This window comes from Amblyomma maculatum, chromosome 5, assembly GCF_055883805.1.
Source record: "Amblyomma maculatum isolate TAMU_Amacu chromosome 5, ASM5588380v1, whole genome shotgun sequence".
Lineage (NCBI taxonomy): Eukaryota > Metazoa > Arthropoda > Arachnida > Ixodida > Ixodidae > Amblyomma > Amblyomma maculatum.
The window spans coordinates 107,928,605-107,956,584 of NC_139348.1; the positions used below are offsets into that span (position 1 = coordinate 107,928,605).

General features: G+C 45.6%; 1 protein-coding gene across 1 annotated transcript in view; it reads left to right on the plus strand.

The window, feature by feature from the left end:
- The window catches only part of Myo10A (unconventional myosin 10A), a 158,108-nt gene that overhangs the window by 16,271 nt on the left and 113,857 nt on the right, over positions 1-27,980 (plus strand). Inside the window, exons 2-14 of the mRNA XM_084604073.1 lie at positions 7,324-7,718; positions 8,632-8,720; positions 12,659-12,722; positions 16,764-16,873; positions 20,482-20,556; positions 21,948-22,212; positions 22,624-22,737; positions 23,484-23,645; positions 24,104-24,220; positions 24,333-24,391; positions 25,166-25,295; positions 25,933-26,364; positions 26,979-27,136. Of these exons, the coding sequence (XP_084460199.1) occupies positions 7,476-7,718; positions 8,632-8,720; positions 12,659-12,722; positions 16,764-16,873; positions 20,482-20,556; positions 21,948-22,212; positions 22,624-22,737; positions 23,484-23,645; positions 24,104-24,220; positions 24,333-24,391; positions 25,166-25,295; positions 25,933-26,364; positions 26,979-27,136 (2,018 nt within the window). The 5' untranslated portion in view covers positions 7,324-7,475. The remainder of the gene's footprint in view (positions 1-7,323; positions 7,719-8,631; positions 8,721-12,658; positions 12,723-16,763; positions 16,874-20,481; positions 20,557-21,947; positions 22,213-22,623; positions 22,738-23,483; positions 23,646-24,103; positions 24,221-24,332; positions 24,392-25,165; positions 25,296-25,932; positions 26,365-26,978; positions 27,137-27,980) is intronic.

Here is a 27,980-nt window from a genome sequence, read left to right on the forward strand (position 1 = left end):
GAAGATATACTCGTATAGAAAGCGTTGCAGCGGTCAAATTGATGACTTCTATATTCTAAACGACGAGGAGAAGGCTCAAGGCGCATAGGAAAATATTTCATAATTACAACTTTAACTCTCTCCACAGTTTGAGTCATCGCGCTTAAAATGTGTACACATACTAGACAAGTACGTTGCTAACACGTATGTGTGTCGCACGAATCGTAATCGCTGCCTGCGAATCCGCCTTTTTCACAAGGCCGCTCTGCGCATGCGCGCCTCTCCCCTGGTTGAAAACAAACCGCCAGCCCTAGCTGCACATACGCAGTTCCTGGCCTCCGTGATCGACGCAGCCGTAACTGATCTCGGAGGCCATGTGTAGGTATTATTCGTGACAGGCGTTTGCGACAGATGGCGGCAGCTGTCCAAAACACACACCATCATTTCGCTGGTGCCAAGGGCGTTTTCAACCGATAGCAGACGAATTTTCAACCACTTCCAGAGGGCGCCACATTTTGTGAAAAAGGCGGATTTTCTTTTATCAACCCTCTGCCGGCACAATGAAACCTTCGTGGTAACGCCTTTGCGAAGTCCTTATCTAAAGACTAACAAATGGTTAAGAATTAAGCAGGCGAGGTGAGCAAGTTTTTGAGGAAATTTTTTTTCCCTGTGTAAGCGTTAGAAATGTAGGTTACAGATAACCACATTCACTCTCAGCTACTCGGTTTGAGCTAACTGCCCTTTTTGTTCTCGTGCTGTTTTCGCGGGAGACCGCCCGATTCAGAAAAAAATAAATAAATAAATGCACCTAAAACTGAGAACAATCTCACCGCAGCCTGACAGAGAACTGTAGCGTGACCTTCACATGGACAGAAGTCGGAAAATTGAATTCAGAAAAAAATAAACAAATGAAAGAAATAACGCGGTTGGTTTAGCTTCACCTTTAGAGGATCGGAATAAGACATATATGGAGCAGTTTGGGTTTCAAGGAGTCTAGAACCGAAAGAAAAGAAGTAAGAAACAGAAAACTTGTGCATCTCACGACTGCCGCTTCGCTATAGTCTCGTCCTTCGCACGATCTGACGAAGAAATCTCTCGCGTCCGGGATATATACGTGGTTTGTGCAAAAGCGGTACGCGCGCGGCTTGCCCTAGAGCGATTAAAGCTTTTTTTTTTTCTCGCAACCTCGCGCTAAGGATATACTCTCGTTTTAATCGGGTCTCTGGAGTTTCGAGGTCACTGCGGCGAAAGGATAAGAGAAAAGGTAAATTTTGTTAGCTCAGCTTTTTCTTCGCGGTCACGTTTAAGAAGTACGCAACCACTGGTCAGAAGAAAAAATAATAAATATAAACGTGAGAGGAGGAAGAGGGAGGCAGAAATACCGAGGTTAAAGCACGAAGGGTTTACGCTTAAATTCATGCGGTGCTATTTTTATAACGACATTTTAAAGCGCTGCCAAGGACGGTGTAGTCTACACTCGCTTCTGTAACGGACTGAGGGAAAGAACGTGAAGAATCCTCGTCGTGACTCTTACTAATTTTGCTGTTTCGGCTTCTTTCGCACAGGCGTTGCTTCGTCGTCCATCGGCGTGTAGACGCACGACCTCCATAGAAAACCTGTTCATAAGGTTGATCTTTGCTGTTGATTGCAGCAAATATATGTGCCATTCGATGCAGTGGGTGATTGCTTGATTAGGTGATTAAACAATTTACTTCCGATGCACCTCATTCTGTAAGCTGTGCGCTCTTTACAGGGTTCAAGAATAGTGATAACCTGATGTATATGTTTTCTTCTCATAGGCCTATGAAAAGCTGTAAGCTTAGCACCAGAACACTTTCCACATTTTTATGCGATAGCTTGAAAGGACGCGAAATAAGTTACAAGGAACTTTAGCGACTAAAGTAGGGAAAGGCGAAAGCCTGAGTGCCGCATTCTGCTAGGCAACTGGTACTAATTAGTATATAAATAACTAGCAAATTAGCTATGTAGTAATTGAGTATACAATAAATTATTACTTAGGTAGTTAATAATTATTAATGAGTTAATTGACGAATTATTTAATTGGTCATCAGTTGTTAAACAATTAATTAATTAGTAATTGGTCATTGATCGACATATGGCCATATAAGGCACGTATTCGCGCATACTGTGGTGGTGCTCTGTGATTGGTCGAGATCTCTATGACGTCATCCCGCCTCGGCCAATCAGAGCTGCCGCAATAGCGGGGCACATTTTGTCCACGACAGCATGAGCCAATAAAGGCTTTCGCCTTAAAATCCAGCGTTGGCGTTGTCGGTGTCGGCGTTGTGAGAGAAAACTCACAAGCATGGCGCTCGCAGTTGGTAACTGACAGTTGGCATGACCGAGCACTGATTTTTCGAAGGTTTGTGCGAATTAACGAAACCACGTGACACCAGGAATTTGGCGGGGCGCTACGAAATCGGATTGCTCATTATTTAGGTGGCAAGGTGGAATCAGAATCAACCTTCCCGTGATTCTTGGGTGTCGAATCTTCTAGGTTACGTTGATGTGTTCATATCTCACTTTACCGCGTCTTAAGCTTTTAGGCGGAGAGCAAGTGTTCTCCATACTGTTTTAAACGTCGGCTACTTTCCTCTGCAGATAATAATAATAATAATAATAATAATAATAATAATAATAATAATAATAATAATAATAATAATAATAATAATAATAATAATAATAATAATAATAATATAGTAATAATAATAATAATAATAATAATAATAATAATAATAATAATAATAATAATAATAATAATAACTGGTTCACAGGAAAGGAAAGGCGCAGTATCTGGCACACTTGTCCGAGAACACCTGAACCGCGCCATAGAGGGAGGGAGGAAGGAGGGAGCGAAGTTCGCCTGCTGTGGCCGCTCCAGTGTTAGGACGAAACTGCAAGAGGGTTCTGAACTGTCGTGGTCTGTTTGCAGTGAATTCTGACTGAATTCCAGAGAAAGAGAGAGAGAGAGAGAGTAAACTGCAATTGGTTAACGGAATAGCGTGGGTGATTTCCTCAATCCAGGATACCATTGGCTCGGGCTGCCTCGCGGGCCCTGGTGAGCAGGCTGCGCTGCTCAGAGAGACCCGTGTGGGCCAGCTCTGCTTCCCACTCCGCTTGGCTGAGTGCTCGAACTTTATATTTCTCTAATTGCTCTTTGCAGTTCCATATCATGTGAAGGATGTCCGAGACTTCACCGCATGCAGTGCATGTGTTGTTTTTTTTTTAATTTTTCGGGCCAGATTTTGTGGTACTTTGCTAGGTTTGGGAATGTCCTAGCCTGTATATATGTTCCTACAGGCTACTGTCTCCTGTCTTCTGAGGTCTTTGTGTGGTTCTGCGTATCGTTTTCTTTCTAATTTGAAGTATTGTATTAGTTCCCCGTATGTGAGAGGGGTTGAAGGCTCTGGGGCAGCTGGCGCATGAGCCCGGAAAGTATCCCCTCGGGCTATCCTGTCGGCAGCCTCGTTGCCGTCGATTCCCTCGTGTGCCGGTATCTGCAGGATTGTGTGCTTCATGTTGCCCGTCCTTTTTTCCTGCTCCATTATTCGGTGTGCCTGTTTGCATATGCGTCCCATGAGGAAGGCCCGACAGGCTTTTGGAATCGCTCAGTATTATGTGTTTTCTACCTTGGCTGCTGGCGTGTTTAACTACAAGGGCGATTGCAACTTCCTCTGCATCTTCTATGTAGCTATTGGTCTTGATCAATGAGGTGGTCACCTCTCTTCCGGTGTGGTCAACTGTGGTTGCTACCCCCGCTTTTCTTCCCAGATATGGACTGGCGTCTACATAGAGTATGTTGCTATTGTTTCTGACGACGTATTGTATGTGGCGACTTCTCCCTTTCGTCTTTCGCTGTTGTGTAGGGGTCCATGTTTTTGGGAATTGGAAGGACCTGGTATTGAGTTCTGCTTTCGGGAGTAAGTGTTTCTCTTGTGGGGTTAGTTTTCTTGTCGATGGGTCGTCCTATGATGTTCAGTAGCTGTCTACCAGTCCGACTTTGTTCCAGTCTGCGTTCTTGCCAGACCAGGATGGCTTCTTTGTGTTCTTCGTAGGTGGCCGAGATGCCCATTGCCATAAAAGCCTCATTGGATGCATGACTTAGTAATCCGAGTGCTAGTTTATAAGCTTTCCGAAACTGCGCGTCAATTTTCTGTGATTCCGTTCTGGTGACATTGTACGGGAAGCTGGTCCAGCGGGGGTCTATCATCGCCGTTACTATTCTGATCGCGTCCTTCTCCTTTAACCCTCCGTTTCTGTTTTCTATTCTTCGGATCATGCCGCAGACCTGACTGGTTGCCCGAGTCAGTAGCTTGATTGCGTGCGTTCTTTTCCTGTGGCTCTGTAGCCACATACCTATAGTATCCTCAAGGTTTTTACTATTTTGATTTCTTGGTTTTGAAGTCGGATTTGAATCGGCTCTGCCTTGAAGTGTTTCTTGTGGATTCTAATGAACACGGTTTTTTCAGGGGCGCAGTGCATGCCGTTTCTTCTTGCAATTCCCTAATGCCATCCAGGGCTCTTTGCAATTTGTCTTCATTTTCTCCCGCTGATCCTGTCATCGTCCACAGTGATGAACTACGTGATATGCTATACGCTGAGTTACAAATAATAAAACACGCAGCCAAGAAATGTACGTGTTTGTACTCTTTTAAGCGAATAGCGACCATCATCTCAAATGAGGCGCGAACCAAAATCATCTGCCAAGTGCCACAATCTACCGAAATCCACGCCGTGCGGTTAATTTAAACGGCAAAATCACGTATACCTGTCTTCCCGACCGATTCCCCATGCGACACCTTTAAACTGCTTGTATGTCAAGTTTATTTCAACGCGTCGCGTCCAGTAGACGATTGTGATTAGGACGGCGCGCTTAGAACGTCGGACAAGGGCTTGACAAATTCTGCCCCTCGGACGAATGGCATAAAGACGCGAGTCGGACATATTCGACTGAAAGTGTCTGAGCAAATCTCAGTGCACGTAAAAAGAAATATAATTATGACACATATCAAAATGTATAAATTTGATACTATGTACCCTGCTGGATTGTTGTTGCGCTGATTTATGGTTTCTCTTTTAGGGCATTACAATCAATAGCAGGTTTTGCTTGAATTGTGTGTGGTTATTTATGGAGTATAGACTTTATTCACGTGACGTCATTGCAGCGGTACTTGCAACCATGGCACGCACAACACAACATTGGAGAGGAGGAAAGAAAGAGAGAGAGAAGGCCTATGGCGAATCATGACACGGTGTCGATAAAATCCGAACTCTGATTGGACGGCTTTGCAAACGACGTCTCAAGTGTCCGGCAAATGAACGGCGCGCAGCATGGAGAACGCCCTTAAACTGGCGCAGAGTTCCGAACCGCCCAACGTTATGGCGTCTCCACAATACAGGGTTGCCACAACTGCCGCGTGCTAAACCTGATAGTGAATAGGGTCTATATATAATCCAGTGATGCGGTGCGGTGGGGACCCAGTTGAGCGGCGAACCACGGCGTCCCTTCACACTACGACCGAATTATGCAATCCAGCGCTGCGCTAAGTAAATGTTAAATTTCGAGTTCGAGCGCGTGCTTGACGGATTAAAACCGGTTTCAGCTGCATCGCCTCGCACACCTTCCGCTGGAAGCATTCCGCATGCCTTTCGGTACGTAAGGCTGAACCGACGACATAAGAGGAAAAAAAAAAAAAAAATCAAAGAGCGAAAAGAACGCCTAGGAAAAGGGGAAAAACAAAAGAACAAAGAGCGAATAAAACGCCTAGGAAAGGAAAAGAGGAGCGAGTTGATGCAGCGAAGGGCGCGCACGTTTTTCCCGCGCGCGCGAGATTTAAAGAAAAAAATAAAAAAAGCTCGTTCCTTGAGGAGACGCCGCCACAGGCGCGGGAAGGAAGTGGATAGTACACACTCTTGGAGCTAGGTGTCTCAACCTTCCTTCCTCGGTGTCAAACACATTAAGCGAAAGCTTGCGTCTGGAACTTCACCCACGATGTACGCCACACAATCCGTCTATTCTTGTCCCCTGGTCATGTTTTTGCTTTCTCTTTTTTTGTTTATTTACCGGGTAGTGCGCGTTTGTAACTTAAGTCGCTTCACATGTTTCCTTCCGGCGCGCTCCCCAAGCACACGCTTTGAGGTAATTAAGTGCTTTCTTTAGAGCCGCGACCGCATCGCGGAGGTGGCGCGTTCCGGAGTATAATAAATGCTCTATCCTCCACACGAAATAGTTGCGTGGTGTTTCTCTTTCGAGACAAGGAATCGCTTAGAATCACTTCGTTCCCCTTCCCCGGCAGTTACAATATTTCAATGTATATGTAGTGCACACAGGGGTCTACACTGGCACTTTCTCGTGTCCGCATATTTGGAGCTGCCAGCTCCTCCCTCTGTCCGCGGTGAGGCACGGAGAACACCAACGAAGAACGGAGGAAGCGAAACATAGGGAGTTTATGAAGAGGAACACTATAGAACTTGTGTTGTGCTTAAGTCGGGCCTCTTATCCAACGTTACACACAGGGAAATGGGAGTACACGAAAAAAGATTGGAACGAAGGCTTGAAATGCAGGTGGCGCCTAGATGAAACGCAGTTAATTGTTATTAAAAACCTCTGTGATACTAACTTTCGCCATGTTTCCGGCATGCTTTTCGAGACAAAAAAAAAAAAAATCAGTAATTGCGCACATTCTCTGTTTGCACCCATCTTCTACATCGTCTTCTTAACCAGGAAAGGACCCTTTAACTGTGCGAATTAACCGCGAGCACTGATGATGTTATAAACATTTTATTGCCATTTGGAACAAACACTGGGGGCGAAGCTCCCTGCATGGCACTTGGGTGCTCCCTTACTACTTGGGAGACACCCTTATAAGGCAAAAGAAAGTCCTTGAAGAGCAATCCTCACCATAGCACTGGAAATGATCTTCCGTTGTTCTTGACTTAAAGTGCTCTTCATGAGAGACTCCCAGTAGGACTCTGCGACGTTCGGTGATGGGGGATGAGGAAAGGTGGGGCATGTAAGAAGGATGTGCATGAAGTGTCCTGGTTTGCGTTCCTTAAGCGAGTCTATAACTCACACTAGCTCAAGCCGTCACTCTCTTCGCAGCATCAGGCTGTGGGATTTACTGTGGGCCTTATTAGAGGCCTTGCTATTGCAATACATACGTAGTGAATGCATTTCATGCAGTCAGATCTATTTAAAGGCAGCGTTCCGTGTCGTTAGTCAACAATTCGTCGCTTTTGCACCTTTGCGCTCGCACTAAAAAGCCTCCCACTTTTCGGTGTGTATATTCATTGTAACACAAAACTCTTGTTTGCGATTTGCAGCGCGGCCGCCCCCGGCACTTGGACACAACGTCGTTGAGTGATGGGCACAGCCCGCGCGGCCACCAGCCCAGCACTGCAGCAAGAGCAACTTTTACAAGCAGCACCAACAGTGCCAGCAGACCGTGTGGCGTGTCCAACACTCGCCCGGCGACATGAGGCGAACGACCACGGCCGCCAGTGATCGGGGAGGCTCACCGAGACCGGCGCAGCCTCCTGCCGCGAGCCCGTCTTCTTCCGCCTCCTCTTCGACGGTGGTGACGTCGGCCATGGAGGAGTTCGAGCCCGGCCAGCTGGTCTGGTTCGACCCGGGCCTGGGCTACAGTCTGCCCGGAGAAGTGGTCGAGTTCTCCAAGCCCGCGCAGGTCGTCACCGTACAGGCCGTAGTGTCTGGGAAGGTGCGTGGAAAGGCCTGTCCGTTCACGTTGCTTAAAAAGATGTTCACAAGCTCTTCCTAGCACTTTTTTTTTTTTGCTTTTGAAGAACCATGGCAAGGTAGTAGTCGCAAAAATGACGCTGAACGGTAACGCACAAACTGCAGCTAATAACAAAGAAACCACTTCCCAGGAACTCTATTATATAAACAACTTTAGAAATTCGATGCGCTAAGGTTATGGCGAATATATCATTTAGGGCTTGATTAGAGGCGTTCACGGAGATGATAAATTGTTCCTTGAGCGAAATCTGATCAACATTCCGCGATATTTTTTTCAAACGCATTAAGCTGCTATATGTACACAGTACGTTAAATCTTACTCTATGGGACTTAAACATTCATTCAGATAGTCTGTAGTTATGCATGCAGGGGCCTTTTGGGGTTCCCTTTAATGCCCTATATGGTTAAGGGATCAAAACATCAGTTAATTCGTGCAGAGTTTGTATTAGATCATTTGGAATTACCGATATACAACTGTGATCAATAGTCGGCGAAATACAAAAGAACAATATTCTCGAGAGGTGCGATCCAACGAACCAATTCAGCCAAGAAGAGCAGCCTTTCTTTTGAACGTTTAATTCGGATCTTGATATCGCATATTTTGAGTGACTTTTTCTATTTATATTATTTTATGCCATGTAGAGCGCCCATTTAAGGTGGTTTCTAGTAATTAACGCTTCATCGTTAATTTTCCTGATCATCGTACCGCGTCGCTTTTGAGCCCACATCGTGTCTTGCTTCACGAGACGCGGAGAAATGGGGTAAAATTTACATCCTTTTAGTTCAGGTATAACTTTCTAAACGCTCATCGGTAGTGTCCTCTTAAATGTAGAGCGGCCTCGATACTAGTTTCTGCGTGCTTTGCTCTGACGCAGGCCCAGACGTTCACCATCCACAAGTTGTCCACGGTCCGTAAGCGCCAGGACTTAGGTACCGATGGCGTCGATGACATGGTCAAGTTGGCGTAAGTCGTCTTGCAGTGCATTCCTGCGTAGTGTATATGTTTTCTTTCTTTTTTTTTAAGTACGCAACAACCGGAAGGGTTGTTTTCTTTTCTTTAGTGAAGGGACGGAAACGTGGAGAGCACACCTCTCACAATCCTAAGAATTTTTTGGCATGCTATAGTATATTGTATTTGCGTCGTATTCGCCTGGGTTTTATGACACATTGACAACTGAGGTCATAATTTTCCAAATGCAAGGCTTATGTGACCTTACCGCTATAAAGAAATGAAATGATTGAACATGTCAAAATTTGATCAGAAGCTTTAATTGATAGCAAATAAAAATGTAGGTATACCGGGAAAATGTAAGAAAAACAAATTATGTGTCAGAGTGCGTTTTCTCCCAAAATTAATCTAATGTGTAGAAGATGTGAAAAGTCGCAATTTGCGTGTGTGTGTGGGGGAGGGGGGGGGTAGGGTATTTTCCTGCCTGTCGCGTTCACTGCACGAACATCAAATGTGCTTTAGGGTGATCAAATCTCTGCAGAGTTCACATAAATGTTTCTCCTATATTGTGAGGATGAATTTTGTGCTAGATGTGTGTGAACATGGTATTGCATAGTATGGTGTGGTATAGTACGGCATACCGCATGATATCTGGTGTTACACGCAGCCTATCACGAGCTGTGCGCTGTTGACGAGGACTCTTATGTTTCGAGCGCCTGGGGTTCTTTTAGACAAACATAGACGCGCTGCTTGGACAGCGCACAGGGGCAAAGTTTAAAAGGCGACAAAACGCTTTAAGCGCAAACTCTAAGCGCAATTTCACGGGCACTGCCGCTACAAAACGCACGAACTTTTTGTCATTTAGGTAAAAAATACAAACAAACAAGCGCGGCTTGCAGTATAGAAAAGAAAACAAAACGAAGAAATATTTAAGACGACCGAATACAGAAGTTGAGGCGCTTCAAACAGCAGGTTCGTAAATTCTTTCTCTTCATTTTTCTTTTCACGTAACTGTCTGAGCAGGTAGAGTGGTGTGAGTACCGCGCACTACGTAGATTTTTTGCAAGTTGTCTGTACTATGCAGTAGCCATTGGCATTACGTAGTCAAAGAACAGGCTTAACATAGGCATAGCCCATGCCACAGAATCGCAGGCCGATCTATGTAAGCCTCTCGCAAGCAAGCTCCGCCGGGGTGGTGCAGTGGTAAGACGCCCGACTACTGTGCCGGAGTACGCGGGTTCGAACTCGACCTCGGCGGCTGCGTTTCGATCACGGTTTTCGATGTAGGCGAAACGAAGAGGCGTCCGTGTGCTGTGCGATGTCAGCGCACGTTAAAGATCCCCAGGTGGTCGAAATTACTCCGTAGCCCTCCACTACGGCTCCCCTTTCTCTCTTTCCACTTTCACTCCCACCTTCCTCCCTTCCCTTACGGCGCGGTTCAGGTGTCTACTGACACAAGTGTGACAGTCCTATAAATCAATCTCAATCTCGCAAGCAAGGACTGTCCGTGAGTGCCTCGCGCTCCTGTGACTGTGGACGTCGTGACAGTTTAGCGGTGTCCACACACAAGCGACAGCTGTTGTCAGAAAGCGCGTTTTAAGGTTTACGTCTCTAATTTGATATTAACAGATGCAGCCTCCCGTAAGAGCGCATAAAAGTGTCACGTACAAAATGGCGTTTTGTGATCCAGGTGTAAGAAAACCCTTTTGACGGCTGTCTCGTTTTTTATTTTCCGCACATTTTCATTGTCTGCTAATTGCGCCATGAGCGTTTTAGACTTGCACAACTACTTGTGCACACAGTGGTTTTAATGAGCCAATGTCTTGAAACAGTGCGTATACGCGGTAGCTACGACAGGCAGAGAGACTGAAATGGAAGATGACTATGCTATATAGTTTTTATTAATGCGAAAGCATTACTTCGCTATGTTCTGTCCGCAAATCGCGTCCGCAGGCCGCGTCAACAAAATCATGTCCGCAGCAATTGTAATTGAAAAGTGGTAGATGTTAATGAGTTCTGTCAATGAATAGAGGGTGACGTAATGTTGTGTTTGAAAAAATAATTAAGCCAATAAGCTACTTAGGTAATTAATTAGAGGTAAAAAATGTAAAAGTAAAGACGAAAATGGTCTCATTAGGCAATGGCTTGGCGCCACATTTGAAGGTACCAAATATTAAAATAGTTAATTAGGTCAGTCAATTAGGGTGACGTTAATATGGATTAAATACTAAATATTTAATGAAGTCAGTCAATTAAGGTGACGTCAATGATGTACCGTCACGCAACCTGAAGTCGAGCCAGAAAAAGGGCATAGGAAGGGAGTGGCGCGCAATTTGAAAGTACCAAAGACTAAAATGGTAAACAAGAAGTGGAATTAAGCAACTACAAGCAACCAGAAGCAACCAACAGCAGCATCCGTGTTTTTGCATTACTCCAATGCAGATTCTGCAGTGCTCTTTATTGTTTTTTTTTTTCACGGAAGTGGGTAACATAAATTTTAAAGTTCTGAAGAAGGCATATAATGTGCGCTTTGATGCTCTGTAGACTAAGGGTGGACACATGGAGGAAGGAAACAACTTAGGAGAGGCCCTTGCCGTTCCCAATGCATTGGAGAAAGTGTGTCGGAAGTGACGTCAAAGTTTAGGGTTAGCCAAGTCGGGCCATTAGCAACGGCGACGCTGTTGCTATGAAAACTCGGGCCACTAGCAACAGTGTTGCTAAGGGCCCTAGGTACGTGAGCGTCGCGGAGAAAGGGTAAATGAGGAGGAGAGACGTTGCAGCGTCCGGCTGCGGCGCGGCCGCGCCGGCTTCAAAAGAAATGACGTTAGGGCCTCTCCTAAGTTCTTTCCTTCCTCCATGGGTGGACATAAAAATCTACGCAAAGAGCCATAGAAACTCTTTTATTGCAGAACAGTAGTGAATGAGGTGGATATTAAGAGTGCTTAGTGGCAATGTTTCGTCCTACGAACAAAGCCGGCGGGCACACTGAACACTGCTCTGCGATGTAGCCCCCGTTTGCAATGACTGCCTGTGTGCGCGTACTTTCTGAAATGTAGAGTAGCCTTCCTTAGAGGTAGGAATGTGGGGAAGGGAATAGAGATGCCGGAGAATCGCGAGCCACATTCGACTCGCGAGTCGCAGTTTGGCCACCACTGCTCTAGAGTATTTGGACATCAAGCAGTGTGGAGGCTCCAAGCGAGCTGCTTGTGTTGGCTGTGATTTCGTGCGTCTGAAATCCGCATTGATAAGCAGTTAAAAGCAGATGCTCCACCACGCCGCACCAATATTTGTCTAGCTTCCTTTAACCCTCTCGCATCTGCAACGAGTGGAATCGTCTCTCTGCCTCCATCCTCAACATAGCCAATGTCGATTCCTTCAAGCAATGGGCCTGCGATTTTGTATGCCCCTCCTCTCTATAATGGCCTTGGGCCTTGAGTGTAAATAAATAAATAAATAAATAAATAAATAAATAAATAAATAAATAAATAAATAAATAAATAAATAAATAAATAAATAAATAAATAAATAAATAAATAAATAAATAAATAAATAAATAAATAAATAAATAAATAAATAAATAAATAAATAAATTGTGATTTGAAAATTAAGTTAGTTCCTGAAGTGTCTCGGCGCTTAATGACCTGTGCATATAAATGAAAATATAGTTTCGAAATTCGTTTCGATTTTTTTTTTTCCTGTATTACACTGGCTCGAACTAATGATCGTCGTGCAGGTATGCGCTGCACACTCGAGGTGTACGCTGTTCAGACTTGTGTGTGTTTGCCAATGAAAATGACTGCTAGACAATTTTGTAAGCTAATAATTGCTGAACTTGAGTGTACCGACATACAGTGGCAAATATGGACAGTCTGTCTCATATTGGAGGCATTTTTAACCACACAGGCTTGCGTGTTCTCTCTCATTTTTTTTTTTTTTTTCACCTCTTTCTACAGCGACCTCAGCGAGGCGGCGCTCCTGTGGAACCTCAAGATCCGCTACGATAAGGAGAAGATCTACGTACGTTGAACCTCGATATTGACTACTCTCTTTGTGCGCGACTATCGATTGATCACGCATTATTTTTGATCACCCATATTTTCGGTGCTAATAAGCTAAGGCTTACAAATTTTCGCGTTGCCGACAAGATTTATGGAATACCTACTGATCGTGTGGGTTTAACTTTTTTTTTTTTGTAAATAGCTTTTCATGAACCCTTTAAGCCAGGCGTTACCGGTGGAATATTTGAAAACAGTGGCTCGTACACCGTGCGGCTGCAGCGCTACTAGCGGCAACTAAATGCGTAATTATCCTTAAGCAGTACCCGAGCACAGGCGACCATGAACGGCTTCGACTGTTACACTCTGAGGAATCGACTGCTGTCAAGGCTGAGTGCTTTAACATTCGCTTTTATCCGCGAGGTGTATGCTGCGAGGTGTGTGCTGCAATCTGTCAGCTATTCCGCGTTATAATATATTGTTTTTCTGCGGGAGCGCCACAATTTCAATTTCTTGCGTTCTTAACAAAAAAAAAAAAAAAAAAAGACTTTACTGCGCGAATTACCACGTGGGATCCTCAGTGTGGTGTGCTACCGCTAGGCAGTCTTCACCCGTGCTTGCGGACGAGAAATCTTGCGGTGCACAGTGGTGGTGGTAAAACTTTAATCTCAAATAGATACAGGACAGCCGTCAACCTACATCCGCCTAGATGGCGGCCTGGAGTCCTTGGACCTGGGCGGCGTGTTGCGCAGTGAGAATTTTAAGAATACATTGGAATGCAGAGGCGAAAATTTCCCGTAGAGGAGGAAAGGAAGTTTTTGGTGGTGGTGCTTACTTCTCCAAATGGCCACATCAAATTTCCCGTAGAGGAGGAAAGGAAATTTTTGGTGCTGGTGCTTACTTCTCCAAATGGCCACATTTTTGTGTAGTTATCACATTTACAGGCAGAAGTGGAAATATGGGGGGAAAAATTTAAGGGATCCTGATCTGTGAGTGATACTAATGTGTCAATCCAGGCGCAGCCAGTTGGGTAAAACTCCTTTACGGGCCGCATGGCTGGCGGTTGGGTTGGAGATAGTGAATAATTACTCAATTTACACAATGTTGGGGGATTCTCCTAAACCACATAGGATTTACGCCGTTCTTGCTCCGAGTTGTTGACCAATTGGGCCTCGCCGTTTCATCTCCTATAGCCACTCTGGCGAGTGTAGTTCACAGAGCGACTGTCTCGGAGACGACATAGTCCAGGGTTCGAATCCATGGCCAGGACGAATTTTTCTTCACATATGAAGTTTCCGTGAAAACTGTATAGCTTTATTTTTAGCCGCATTGGTGCACATAGGTGGACGCTAACGAGTACGTACTCCCTTATTATAATTATACGCCACCTTGGGAGGTTCTTCTAAAGTAGTTTTGCACTGACGTTGGTCTTAATTGGTGGATTACAGCATTGTAATTACAAATAGCTACTCTCTCTGCAGACGATACTTGTAGAAGCTATTAAAAGAAAAAGAAAATGAGATGCAGGAATCGCCACCACCAGCCGATGTGACAAGCAAGCCACGATGACGTCAGCACCGTTCCTGGGTGCCGATCTCTGAGGCTATAGACCACACTGACATTTGTTTCCAGTCTCCGATCACGGGTTCCCTACAACTCCGTCATGAACGTAACGAGTTGTGATCGATCTAATGAGAGGTTGAAGGGGGGGGGGGGGGGGGGTTCCAGGTCCAAATTCTTACTGTTTAGCAGGCGTCTACGAATTGACAAGGAAAAAAAAAAAAAGAAAGCCAGCCGAATTTGACTTAGAATAAAACATTTTTCTATAGGGTCGCTTCCAGTGTCCCTTCGCGTCGTAAACGTTAACAGCGCACCATTGCGCATGCGTGCTCTCGGGGTGCGCCTCTTTGTCTCCCGTCTCTTTCGGGCGCGCGTCGCTTTCGGTGGTCGCGTTCCGCACACAGCGGGTTGGCGCAGCCATTTGGTTGCAAACAATGGCAGTCGCCTGGGCTTCCGGACTTCCTGGCGCTGTCGCCAGGCTGCTGTTGAAGGCAACCAAAAAGGCAAGAAACAAACAATCACCAAAATGACACACATAGAGAGACAGGTAACACACTGGCAGGTGACCTCCATTCGATGCATTAGCTTTCGGGAGCACAATGGAGTGGTATTACATCACGAGAGGCCGCCGGCGTTTACGGTGTAGTGATGATTGTCGTTTACGATTCATGGGCTTTCCACGAACTGCCTAAGGAATCGTGGACACTCATAGGAGTGGTTGGGCGGGCATATAAACTCCTAACGGAGGGGAATGAAATAACCTGCCTAGCTGTCACGCTCAGTGTCATATACATGTAACAAGTTGACGCGAAAGTGTCATCGATGAAGTAATTCGGTAACTTGAAGCTGATCCAAGTTTGTGTGCAGTATGTAATCAAATCGGTACAGTTTTTTCGAAGGTTATCACGTGGTATAATTCATTTGTTTTTTCTGAAGGCGTACATACGTACTACGGCTGCCAACTAACTATATATGCGTTGCAGGTCATACCGGGCGCGACTGTACATGTAGCTGTTGTAAGAAATGGAACAGCCAGCACGCACACAGGAACGAGTGCTTTTATTTTTGCAATGCAGTTAAAAACACTTTGTTGGTATTTGTACTTGTGCAGAGGAGACATGTTAAAAGAATTGTTGTTGCCTGTACTAACAGTGTTCAATAATATTTCTTTCTTGGATTGAAGGTTTAAATTAAAGAAGATATTTACGTGGCAGAAGTACTAGATAGTTGAAAGAACTGTGACGAATTTGACGTTCCTTCAGGTCCAGGCTTCTTAGACCAGCCCCTTTCATCGTATAATACGATCGACTAATCAATTGCACCTCCGACTTCCTTCTTCTTTCCCCATTCTCCTTTCTGGTCCTATGCGAGTGCCAGACTCATAGAACAAAAACAAAAAAGGAAGTAACACAGCAGAAATGATAGTTTGGAATGATTAGTGCTTAGCCCGAGAGGCGTTATTTTATTATTATCTTTTTATACTAAGGCCCTATCGATGTACTTTTGTCATAGGTCTATAGTCTTTCAGTGTGCAGCCGGTGGGGAACTGGATTGGCTGTTAGTGACTGCATTGGTGACCTCTTCGTTGAGCGCACAACACGCAACCTTCATGCGTCCCTTAATCTTGCGCAACAATTCAGTGACACGAGGTCCTTGGCTTGAACCGGTCAGGTAACGCGTACAATAGGCGCCCATCTTCCATACCAGCAAGAACTGAGTGGTGAACAGAAGCGGAAGAGTGTACCATCAAAAAGTCCACGTTCACTTAATAAAGGGGAGGTGTTAAATTTTTATTTCTATATAACGTCTCTCAGTTCTCTCGGTTCAGTTTCAAGCTTCATGTCTCCATTTAGTTTTTCCTCGGAAAAAGAAAAAAAAAAGGAGAAACAATTTCGGCGTAAGCAGAACAACTTGCCGAACTCTCTTTTGCAGGACCTCTGGGTTACGTATAATATACGCGTGAATGAAAGGAGTATTATTGTTGCGTGTCCAACTTGACTGAAAAGAGATCTACTAGTCGAGGTTTCGAGCTTATTATTTTGCTACTGCTAATTATTATGAATATCTGATTTTGTTAGGGCATACCCTCCTGTTCGCTGCATCCTTTGTAACGCATGTAATGCTCCAAGACAAGTTTGCGCTAAAAGTATCGCATGAGATTATTCAGGGGGTGTTCGTGGAGAGGAAGGCGAAGACGAAATGAGTCACAAATGCTGAAAATGTTGAATACACCTGGTTGCCGAGGGGTTCGATTGAACCTATGTAATGCAGCTCTAAGTTTGCTGCGTGTTTTCTAAAAAGAATGCCAGAAAAATGTTTTTGTCTCGCGTTTTCATGCTTTTTTTTCATTCTTTGTTCGCGCCAGTAAGTCGCACATTATAACAGGACCTGATTGGCTACCTTTTGTCACTTGTTGCTGGTACATTTCTTGAGCCTAATTCCTTCCAATCGTTTCGGTATCGACAACAACAATTGTGTCACCCACGTCACATTGATTCCGCAGACGTACACAGGCAGCATCCTGGTGGCGGTGAACCCGTACAAGATGTTCGACGTCTACGGTGTTGACGTGGTCAACAAGTACCAGGGACAAATACTGGGGACGCTGCCACCGTAAGTAGTGGACTTCCCTTTTCACCCCTTGGAATGTATGAATAATGGCTGTACTCCTGTTGTAAACTAAACGAAAAAATGCCGGACAGCGACGTAAGCGTACGTCTGTCAGCATTCCGTTGCTGGGATACTTGGCGCAGGTTCGATGATGTGAAGAGAGAGAGAGAGATAGCAAGAGAGAGAGAGAGAGAGAGAGAGAGTGTGTGTATGTGTGTGTGTAGAAGGAGGACAGGTGGCCTCCTCTTGTGCCCGCTCATGCCCAGCTTTTCGGGAATGTGGAAAGTGACGCCATCTGTTAACCGCGAATATAGAGAGCGTCGCGTGACTGAAAAAGGATATCTTAAATTTACGATATTGGGAAACAGTGGAGAGTCCCATGAGATTCTGTGGGGACTTGGGATATTACCATGGTCTAAACTTTCTCTCTGCTGCAACATCTTATGTAGAAATGTTCCTGCGCCCACGACAACTAACGTATTCGATGGACGTGCAAAATTGGTGCGATGTAGGTAGCGATAATTTGAAATTCCCGCGTTGGTCTTGAGTCATAGCCACGGGTCAACAACTGCCAAGCTGCAACTTGCGGCAGCTTGAAGCCTTTCTCGTGATCTCTTGCGGGACAGCATCAAGCTAGTGACAGGCGGAGAGCGCGTCGTTCTTTTCGGGCTTACATGACGATTTATTTTGGAACTTTATAGCAGATGGCTTGTAATTCAGAATGAAAATATTATCGGAAAAGTGGTTTAAGTTGATTTGGGGATGTTTGGTTCCCACTCGTGTACGCTGTAAGAGAATGACAGGAAACTAGAAAAACAGGAAACTCTTCTTCAACCACACCGCCGAACTATCCGCGGTCATTCGTACGCAGTCTTGCGGCCCAAGCTGTTCAAAAACTCAGTTATACATTCTTAGAAAGAGAAGAAAAAAATCGGAACGACAGGTTGCACGACTGCACTATTCCTGAGACTATCCACTTGGCTTCTTTTCTAAATGTTTGTTTTCTTTACACCTGTCTTCGGTGGCCGGTTTCTTTTTTACATATTTTTCTCACATCTTCCAAGAGCTATTCTCCTCTTCCCAGCCCCGGTAGCCTCCTCCCTTGAAAGATGGAATGCATAGCCGAACCGTGGCTGCCCGATTACCTTCTTTCATGGGAACTTCGTTTGTGGTTGAAGGGAGAGAGGAACTGTGTCCATTCTTATTTCCCTGCTCGCGTGTCGCTGAGCGGGTAGAGTTAGGGAGCTGGAGGGGAGGGGGAGCGTTGCGCCCGCTTCCCTTCAGCTATGCCATCGGGTCAGAGGCCTCTCCCCCCACACCGGTTTGCATAGCTGTGCTTACGGGTTCGGCCGAAGGGGCAAGGCACTTTTCCAGAGATGGTATTTTTCCTTTCCGTGCTCGACCAGTGCTTGCCTCGAGAGCGTTCGCGGTGCTTTTGTAGTTTTGGATGGGACCTCTGCTTTCCTGGGCGTATTTATCGAGTGACCGTACTTTAAGACGTGACCTGAACACGTGCGAAAAATTGCGCGAAGCCGAGTGAGTGGTGCGAGATGGGATCATCTTTGTGTCGTGGTGAGATATCTTATTAATCTCGTGGTTCAAGTCAGCACCGCCGCGGATCGGATACAGCTTAAGACAGGTATGCCTATAGTTGGTTGCGGGAAAAGTTTTGAAAGAAACGGCAAATTGTGTTCAGAGCGCTTGAATTTCTTAAATTTGTTCCATTCGGGTGTTAAGTTGGCTCATTGTGCGGGTGTTGTTTCTTAGTCGCTTTTCTGCGACTAGCGACTTTTGCAAAATGTCGCAACAAGCGGCTTTTAGTCGCTTTTCTGCGAATAAAAAAAAGGAAGTTTTTCCACAGCACCACATTTTTCGCGCCATCCGCTCTGATAATGAAGCAGTATGCTACAGCTAGCTAACTTTTGTAAGACAACGGTCATAATTGTGCGGTAATATACTAGGACAGTCTGCGTTCAGAAACCGCCGCGATGCTTGCGTAGTCGATAATAAGCCAAAGTGCACTGATATTAGAGCACAGAATATCCCTGGCAGCACAAGTTTGGGAGCTTGTTTAAACAGCACAGTTTGTGCATCATTCAATGCTTGAGTTTGGAGAGTTGCAATGCTTGTGCGCTGTTCTCCAAGCTCAGCATTAGCGCAAAAATATCAGGACATCGCGCTTTTTGCGCTGTTTTAAGCGCCTCTTATGTGTACAGTTTTTGTCAAAAATAAATAGGTCAGGTGCTTTGTTTCTAAACCCTGTAACGGGGCTAGCTGCGCATCTGTATAGCTCTCACAACATTGCAGGTTACTAGAAGGGTTGTTCCCCGTCTTCTAGTGTTTAGGTACTCCAGGAGATACCTCCCGGGGTCGTGTCACAGTGCTGGGAAGCAAACCCCTTGAGCTGTATATATTTTGGCAAAGACAGTGCAATGCTGGCACCACGCGGAAAAGGAGAGTGACCCTAAAAACTTTAAAGTCTGCTCCTTTTTCTTTGACCAGGTCCTTCTCTTCTTTCGTTTGCGCGCGGAGTTTTCAGACCATTTCGATACCGCTGTAACTCGGCATCAGACTCAGTACAGGCGCTGCGAGGAGTGTTTTGTGGGATGCAGCTGTACAATAAAATAAAAAGGGGGAGAAAAAAAAAAGCCATGGCTTCAGACCTCGTATGCTTATTCTTCTTGAATTCGGTGCTGGTGCTCACTGCTTTAAATTATGCGAGTCTTGATAGCCAGCGAAAAAATAATAAAACCAAAAATAGAGTTCACTCATCTGCAGTTATGTTTAATTTTTCAACTCAGCACCGCACATCATGGGACTTTTTAGAAACATGTTTGAGCCAATGTGTAACCTGCTGGGATCCAGCGTCAGGAGGACGGGTCATCTATTTACAGGTCCGAGCCAAATGGTTTCACTTGTCCAGATAAGGATGAACGGCCGGTCCAGAACACATGCTCAATTTTTACACTCTCATAATACCTTGGCACGCGTTTTCGTTCCTTTCTCTGTTAAGAGAGAAAACTTTATTAATGAGGGAAAAAAAAAAAAAAAGAAAGAACCTTGTGCCGTCGTAGATGGGTCTCTGCGTTCAAAAGCCCAGCTCCGGCTCTATCTTCCCGTTTACGGCTGACCCTCCAAAGGTGGTGCGATCATCAAATCAAATCAAATTTTATTCACATCCAGTACCTAGTAATGTAAACAAATGCTGACAGCAGCAATCATGTCTGCATCACCATGTCTGCATCATCAGCAGCATCATGTCTGCATTCCGGATTCACGTAAAAGACATTACAACTGGAGGGGCAGACGTAAGAATACAAAAATATACGACGCTAATTTGCCTCAGAAGAGGAGACGAATCTGTTTGATCTATTCTGGCGTTGCCTACGCGTCGACGCTGCCAGCGGCTAATTTGATTACAACTTGTTCAGTTTCTTCCGAGCCCATTCTGTATACTGCGCTCCAGTACAGGACTAGGCTGGACACTCTTAAATGAGCTTCGTATGTCAGTGACATGAATTTGAACAGCCTAGTTACGTAAGCTTGAAGTCGTTTGGTAAAATTATATTTCTCTCTACCAAACGAGACGCGTGTGTGCCGTGTCTCCGCAGCCACCTGTTCGCCATCAGCAGCGCCGCCTACTCGAAAATGAGCAAGGACAGCGAGGACCAGGTCATCGTCATCAGGTGAGGGGAGCGACGAAAATGATTTCATGACATCCGAGCTCAAGTTTAATTGGAACAAATGGGTCTGGCAGCGAACTGAACGCGCAGACCAGACCAGTGGAAGGAGAGCGCAGTTTATAAAGCAAGGCAGACAAATGTCAGATCTCGAAGAAAAACCTTTGTTTTATATTTAATGTTTACCTACATGCTTGCTACTCTCAAGTTGTTTTTTTTTTTTTTTTTTTTTTTTTTTTTTTTTTTACACTTCTTCAATTCCTAACGCCTAACTGCGTGCTAATAGTTCTTTCAGTTGGGTTATTGTATACTTGCTCTTGTCCTGTACATCGCGGGAATGCGAAATACACCGGCCGGGTGTCTTTTTAACTCTTTACAGGTAGTTATTTTGAACCCCGGGAAAGATGCGTCAGTGTGGTCTGGGCAGGTGGACTGCACAGAAAGGAGGAGCTCAGCAGTTAATTAATTAATTTGATGAATTAACATTAACTTCCTTATTTTTCATTTTAGGGGCCAACATTAATTAAGAAAATGAAAGCCGTCAACGTAAAATCTGAGTACAATTTTTAAATGTTCTTTATTGGCAATGCAACTCGAAATATTTAACGCCAAAAATGCGTTTTACAGCTCGAAAACCTGGCTACCCGCAATGCAGGTTGGCGTTCCTTTGTTTGTTTTATGCCATTGAAGCAGTGAATATGATTTCCGCGACAATAGCATGCGAGCAACGCAATTTTAAAAATGTAGTGTGGGAAGTCAGCTTTGTGAGCTAAAAATACATATTTTGACGCTAAATATCTCGAACAGCATTGCCCATAAAAAAATTTACAAACAGGACTAAGCTCTTTTGTTTATGGCCTTCACTTTCGTTATATAATATTGGCCGCTAATATAAAAAAAATCAAGAAGTTCATTAGTTAAATTTAGTTAATTAACTGCTTCGAGTTATTTCACGTACATAATGTCCGTCTTTCTGTGCAATATGCACCTGTGCAAGACCGTGCGAACGTATCTCTGGCAGGATTTTAAATAAAGATCGGCAAAAAGTAAAAAACAAAACAAAACAAACAAACGTGGTATTCAACACTCTTATAAATATTAGTCTTAACGCACATCTATATCTGCATAGTTACTCTTTTCAGCTTTTACCGAGTCTCATAATATTGCACTACTTTCTGCACATTGTATATTAATTAGTTCATTAATTTTGCTCGAGAAATCCGATAATGTTAACTATACGGCCTTTATAAGCTATTGCACATAACACATTGGCTTTCGTGTATCACGCATAAAAATGTGAACTAGCTTGTGACGTAGTCGTTGATGCTGATGATTATTGTGGAGGTTCCAGTATGCACGCTCACCTTGCCTTGTGCGTCACGTGATCGCGGTTGCAGCGGCGAGAGCGGCGCGGGCAAGACGGAGAGCACCAAGCTGGCGCTGCAGTACCTGGCCGCGGTGAACCGCAGCCCCAGCAACCTGGTCACCGAGCAGATCCTCGAGGCGTCGCCTCTCCTGGAGGCCTTCGGCAACGCCAAGACCGTGCGCAACGACAACTCGTCGCGCTTCGGAAAGTACCTGCGCCTCTTCTTCCGGGACGGCGTCATCACGGGAGCGAACACCACCGACTACCTGCTCGAGAAATCGCGCATCGTTACCCAGGTGAGCCTCCGATCCAAAGGTACGCCTCCGCCTATTTTACTTATAGTTCGCTTTACACATTTATTATGGTTCTTGTAGGCTGGTTACAAGAAGGATTCCTTAATCTTTATAAATACAGTCAAAACTTGATTTAACGAAACCCGATTTAACGAATATATTGTAATTCCCCGTCAGGCACCCATAGAATTCAATGCTTTGACTAACTCGAAATAACGAAATCAATTCCGTGATCTGTCCCGATTTAACGAACTTTTTTCACGGCTCCCCTCAACTTCGTTAAATCGAGTTTCAACTGTATTCTCTATCGATGTCCGGTGCTACTTCTTATTTGCGTCGTACAATGACAGGGTCAAGGTTATACCTGATGTCCGTATATCTTTGCCCCCCCCCCCCCCCCCCCCCCTCGTACAGGCGTCCGAGGAGCGTAACTACCACGTCTTCTACGAACTACTGGCCGGGCTCTCGGACAAGGACAAGGAGAAGTATGGTCTCCAGACGGCTGACAAGTACTTCTACCTCAACCAGGTATGTTCCCCCTTCTCCCTCTTCCTCAAGAAATGGCTAATTTTCCTCCTTCAGGAAAAACATACCTTCATGTTTTTGCAACATGCTATGGCCGGCATGACTTTCGCCTAATTTGGTTGCTATATTCCTCACATAAATGAGGACATCCGCAATAATTTACACAAGCTTTGTATCAGATTGCACACCTCCAGCAAAACTGAGCACGGAAAAGATATTTGGCTTCGTGGGTTTTTGCATCTCAGTCGCTTGAACGCGCTTTTCACATCGGTCAACAGTTAGCTGGTGTTTTGAAAACAGATGAGGCGGTGTACGAGAATTAGCGAGGCAGAAGTTGCAGAGCACAGATCAACAGGAGCTCAAGGCGTGGTTTATTAAAAACGAACCGATCGATGGTATTGCGCTAACAGTTATCGGAAGAAAGCCACAGAGGCGGTTAGCTTGTAGGCTGCATTTCTTTCTCCACGTTTGTTATTAGTTCTAAATGAGCGTGACGATTCTGCAGTGCTAAACAGTTCATTGCGGTGTTGGTTCGACACGCATGTTATGGACGTGCTCCAAATAAAACCTTCATTCTATTCGTACCGCTTCAGACGGCATTCCTAGCATGGTAACAATCTAGCCCATCTACAAGTTTTTTAAAACTATTCGTATTACAGCGCTATTACAGCGCTTCGCCTTCTAGTTCGATGCGCCGATCGTCAGTGCTTGAGGCACAGAAGAGAGCCTGTACTTACTCTTGCACGCAGGGTGGCGCCATCGAGATGGCGTGCAAGGACGACTCCGAGGACTTCCGGTCGCTGCTGTCGGCCATGCAGGTGTTAGGCATGAGTTCCGAAGAGCAGGACGCCATCTTCCGCATCCTGGCCGCCGTGCTGCACCTCGGAAACGTCTACTTCCACCGGAAGCCCGTGAGCACTAGTCGAATTTTTCCATTCGTGTGTCGCTTATTCCCGCCTTGTTACAAATTACTTTACGGGCTAAATTATCAAGAAAAAAAGAAAACTTCCTGATTTCACTTTAGCCGAAACATTACTATGGTAGGTAAGCTAGGTTAGTGGCAAGGAGAACTGACATGGGCTTGCCGGCTGGCATCAAGTGGGCCATTGTCACTGACGCGTGCGGAGAGCAGGAGCGTAGAGTATAAGTAAAAAGAAGTGAAAATGAATTAAAAAAAAGTCATGGAAAAGCTATGAAGTCGTCACCATTCTACCACTGTGATTTCAAGCTGCAACAGCGTTACCGAGTGCGAACGACTTTGGAACGTCGTGCACTTGGACATGCCAGCTTTTATGGCGTGTTTTCGTACGCTGTTCAGTGCAAAACACGAAACACGCAATGAGGCTCCTGCGTTGCTTCGTGCATGCAGCTCAAGCACGGCCAGGAAGGCGTCCAAGTGGGCAGCGAGGCCGAGGTACGCTGGGCGTCTCACCTCCTGCAGCTGGCGGAAGACGGCATCCTCAGCGCTCTCACGACCAAGACAACGGTGAGGATACCGTGTTTCTTTTCAGTCCTCGAGTATACGTACCACCTCACTGATAAACGCAAATTTTGTATTGCTGAAGAATGTCCTTGACTTGAATGTTTTTGACTCACAGGAAGCACGTGGAGAACGCCTCACAACGCCTCTGAATATCGACCAAGCCTTGGACGCCAGGTGAGTTGCATAGGTACTTCAAATTGAGGAAGGTGACGGTTTATTGAGGCCATGGACAATGAATCGCCAGAAAAGGGAGCTTGGAGTGGAGCTGTCTCTGCTACGGGTACAATGGGTGCACTAGTGCCGTATGGAGACGGAAGTTGGAGTAATTCGTTTGTTAACAAAAATATAAATATGTGTTAACCAGAAGGGTAGGTAATCATTCTGACTGCAACGAATTGGGATGGAAAAAAAGCTTTTATCGAGAAAATGAACAGTCAAAACAATTTTAAGAAAGGCGCGGGTGGTTTGTTTACGGTTTAGCCGTAGAATTATCCGCACCGGAATAAAGTGTCACATTTGGTCATATTTGTAAAGCGGTATAACGGAGCGATACTCTTCCTCTGCATATCTCCCTACCGTACTTTGAGCAGTCAGTTTGCATTGAGGCACATTTGAAACACTTTTGGTCGCGTTCATCCAGCGGCCTGTACGAAACAATCATATTTACACGAATAAAACAATGACAAGAAGAAAACACACGACAGGACGAATGCTGCTGTTTTCTTCTTGTTGTTTTATTCGTGCTGCGAATGGGTTTTAATATGGATCATCACCAACTGGCCCAAACATCGGTGTTATTGAAACAATCATGTTTTGTACGACACATAGAGGCGTGTTTAACTCGACGCACACACGCATCTGAGCACTTTCGATCTTAAATTCGGAAGCGACCAATTGGTTCCGTGAAAAGAGAATGCCACTGAAAGGGCTTTCCTGCGACGACCGCAGGGACGCCGTTGCGAAAGCTCTTTACTCCGGCCTCTTCTCGTGGTTGGTGTGGCGTGTGAACCAGGCAGTCTGCCAGCGGGAGACCACCAGGACCACGCACATCGCCATCCTGGATATCTTCGGTTTTGAGGTACGTGTCTTTGCTCTTTGATGAATGTCGCAGCACAGTGTTATCTGGACCGATTTATGTAATGACGACGACAATCAAGGTTTTAGTTCGCACCATGTAACCTGACATGCTCTCAGGAAAATAAGTGAACAGAAGCGCTGTTTACCACTTCGTTACCATCATACTGACGAACATTTTCGTCCGCTTTTAGGGTGAACACGTGACCACGTGGCCTACGCTTCGCTGAGTGGCACTGCGCCCGAACGGGTAAAGCGTTGAAGCACGGCCGCGCATGCGCAGTGCGACATGGAGCTTGTTTTTCGATTCATCGACTACTTTGCTTCGATGGTCTGCCGTATCGGACGCACTGGCACTGCGATGCACCGGTCATCTTCTCGCTTGTTCTCCCTTAAAACTTGATAACCCTGTATACTGACAACTTTTTGTTGAAGGGTCCTAAGCGCGTAAGCAGATTTCAGTCGTTCAGAAATCTATGCTCACAAGCCTCGCTAGAATGTGCGGCCACAGCACAGGTCCAGTGTTTTTAACGACCATACAGCAGGTATGGTTAAGATTTCTCCTATATACAGCACATGCTGGTGCACCGTACCGCTCTTCATCGTCCGCCCTGTTTTCTTCCGTTGTGGACTCGAAACAGGACCTGAAGGAGAACAGTCTCGAGCAGCTGTGCATCAACTACGCCAACGAGGCGCTGCAGCAGTTCCAGATCCGCCAGGTGTTCAAACTCGAGCAGGCCGAGTACAGCCGGGAGCGTCTCAGCTGGCAGCCACTCAGCCACTGCGACAACCAGGGGGCGCTGCAGCTGATCGCCAAACGACCGTTGGGTCTGCTGGCGCTGCTGGACGACGAGTCCAACTTCCCCAAGGCGACGGACGCCTCGTTCCTGGATAAGTGCCACTACAACCATGCGCTGGACGAGCTCTACTCGCGGCCGCGCATGTCCTCGCTCGAGTTCGGCGTGCGCCACTACGCGGGGCACGTGTGGTACTCGGTCGAAGGGTTCCTAGACAAGAACAGGGACACCCTGCGGCCCGACGTAGTGCAGCTTCTCATCTCGTCTAAACTGCCGGTGAGTGCGCGCCTCTTCGTTGTTACGTTGGGTCGACATCTCGAAGCCTCACTGTCTCTGGCTCTTTGCCTGGTTGCTCAGATGAAGGCATAGTTTCTTGTCATGGTCTCCACTTCATTATCTCTTTTTGAAGTCATTTCCCTTTGTCTGTGCAGCTGACTGCAATATACCCACATCCAACGTCATAGCTATCTCTATAGAACTCCCGAAGTGTGTCTATATCTCCCTTTTTACCCCTCATTCTATAAATATTCTTTAGTTGCATTTATTATTACGTAAATTCCTTCTCACCATAGAGAGCTCGGCTAAAAAGAGGTTGAAATCCAAAGAAGCTTTTTCTACTTTCCCTGCACAAGGATGAACGATTTGAACGACAGGATCTCTCAAATTGACGAATATTTAATTTAATGAGCGACTCATGGTTACCTTCAGAAAAAGAATTCCACATCTTTTCTTGGTGTCAGTAGCTGTTGATTTCTTTTTATATTTATCTCATGGTTGCCTTGAAGCTTTTTGGTGGGCGGTTAGCCTGCACATCCGAGATGGCTGTCTGTGTGTCTTCGGCTGCTGCTAACACCGCGTCTGTCTTTGTCCTTCTCTCCCGCGGTCGACAGATGGTGTCGCAGATGTTCGAGTGGCGCCGCGCCACGGCCGAGGCATGCAAGACGTCGAGCAAGGCGGACGGCCGTTTCGTTACCATGAAGCCCCGGGCGCCCACAGTCGCAGCTCGCTTCCACGACTCGCTGCAAAGCCTCGTGGAGGCCATGGCACAGTAAGTGCGGCTCCTGCTGGCCTCATTCAATGTGAAAACTGTCGACTACGGTTTATCTCTGAGAAAAGCCGTCGGCGTTAAGTAGAATGCGCAGAACCTAGCTGCTTTTCCTTTCTCTCGAAAAGGGCCACACTCTGTCCAAACGGAGCTTACGTGAGTTCTGTAAAAGACCAATATAAAAGGCACAGGTGTCGCCAAAAAGTAAAGATTTCGAAAGTAAACTGCAAGCTTCGACATCGAATTTTCGGGTACGGATTTCAGTTAGCAAACTACACTTTGATTTAAAATGGGGAAAACCGATCGTTTTCGGTGTGGGCGTGTTAAGTTTTGGTAGAGTGGCGCGAAAAATTTTAACGCTTTTTTTCTCATTCACGCCACCTGTATGCCACACAAGCAGACCCTTACGGGTCGTTTGAAGCGAAGATTTACATCTCTCTCGTGGTCTTTCACATGAAATGTACTCTCACGACTGCGTACTAATGAGCATGTGTGAATTAACAGACGCACAGATTGAGAGATTAATAATAGGATACAACTTAGAAAAAAAAAAAAAGCAGTTTGCTAACTATGGGCAGTGGTCCGCGGTGTGTGTATTACTTCACTGTACAGTAAACACGATCAGCTTTAATATTTTACTGAACAAAACAAGCCAGAGATATCGAAATTCTTGAGCTTTTAATTTGGTCTGATGGTTATTGCTCTTATTCAGTTAAACGAAAAAAGTTTTAACAGTTCACTGCTTTCTATCACAGAGGAATTGTGTGTGGAGATTAAGGCAGATTTAGATTGTATCCGACTATAGCAGTCAAACAAGTACCACATTGCATGGAGGTGAACGAGATGC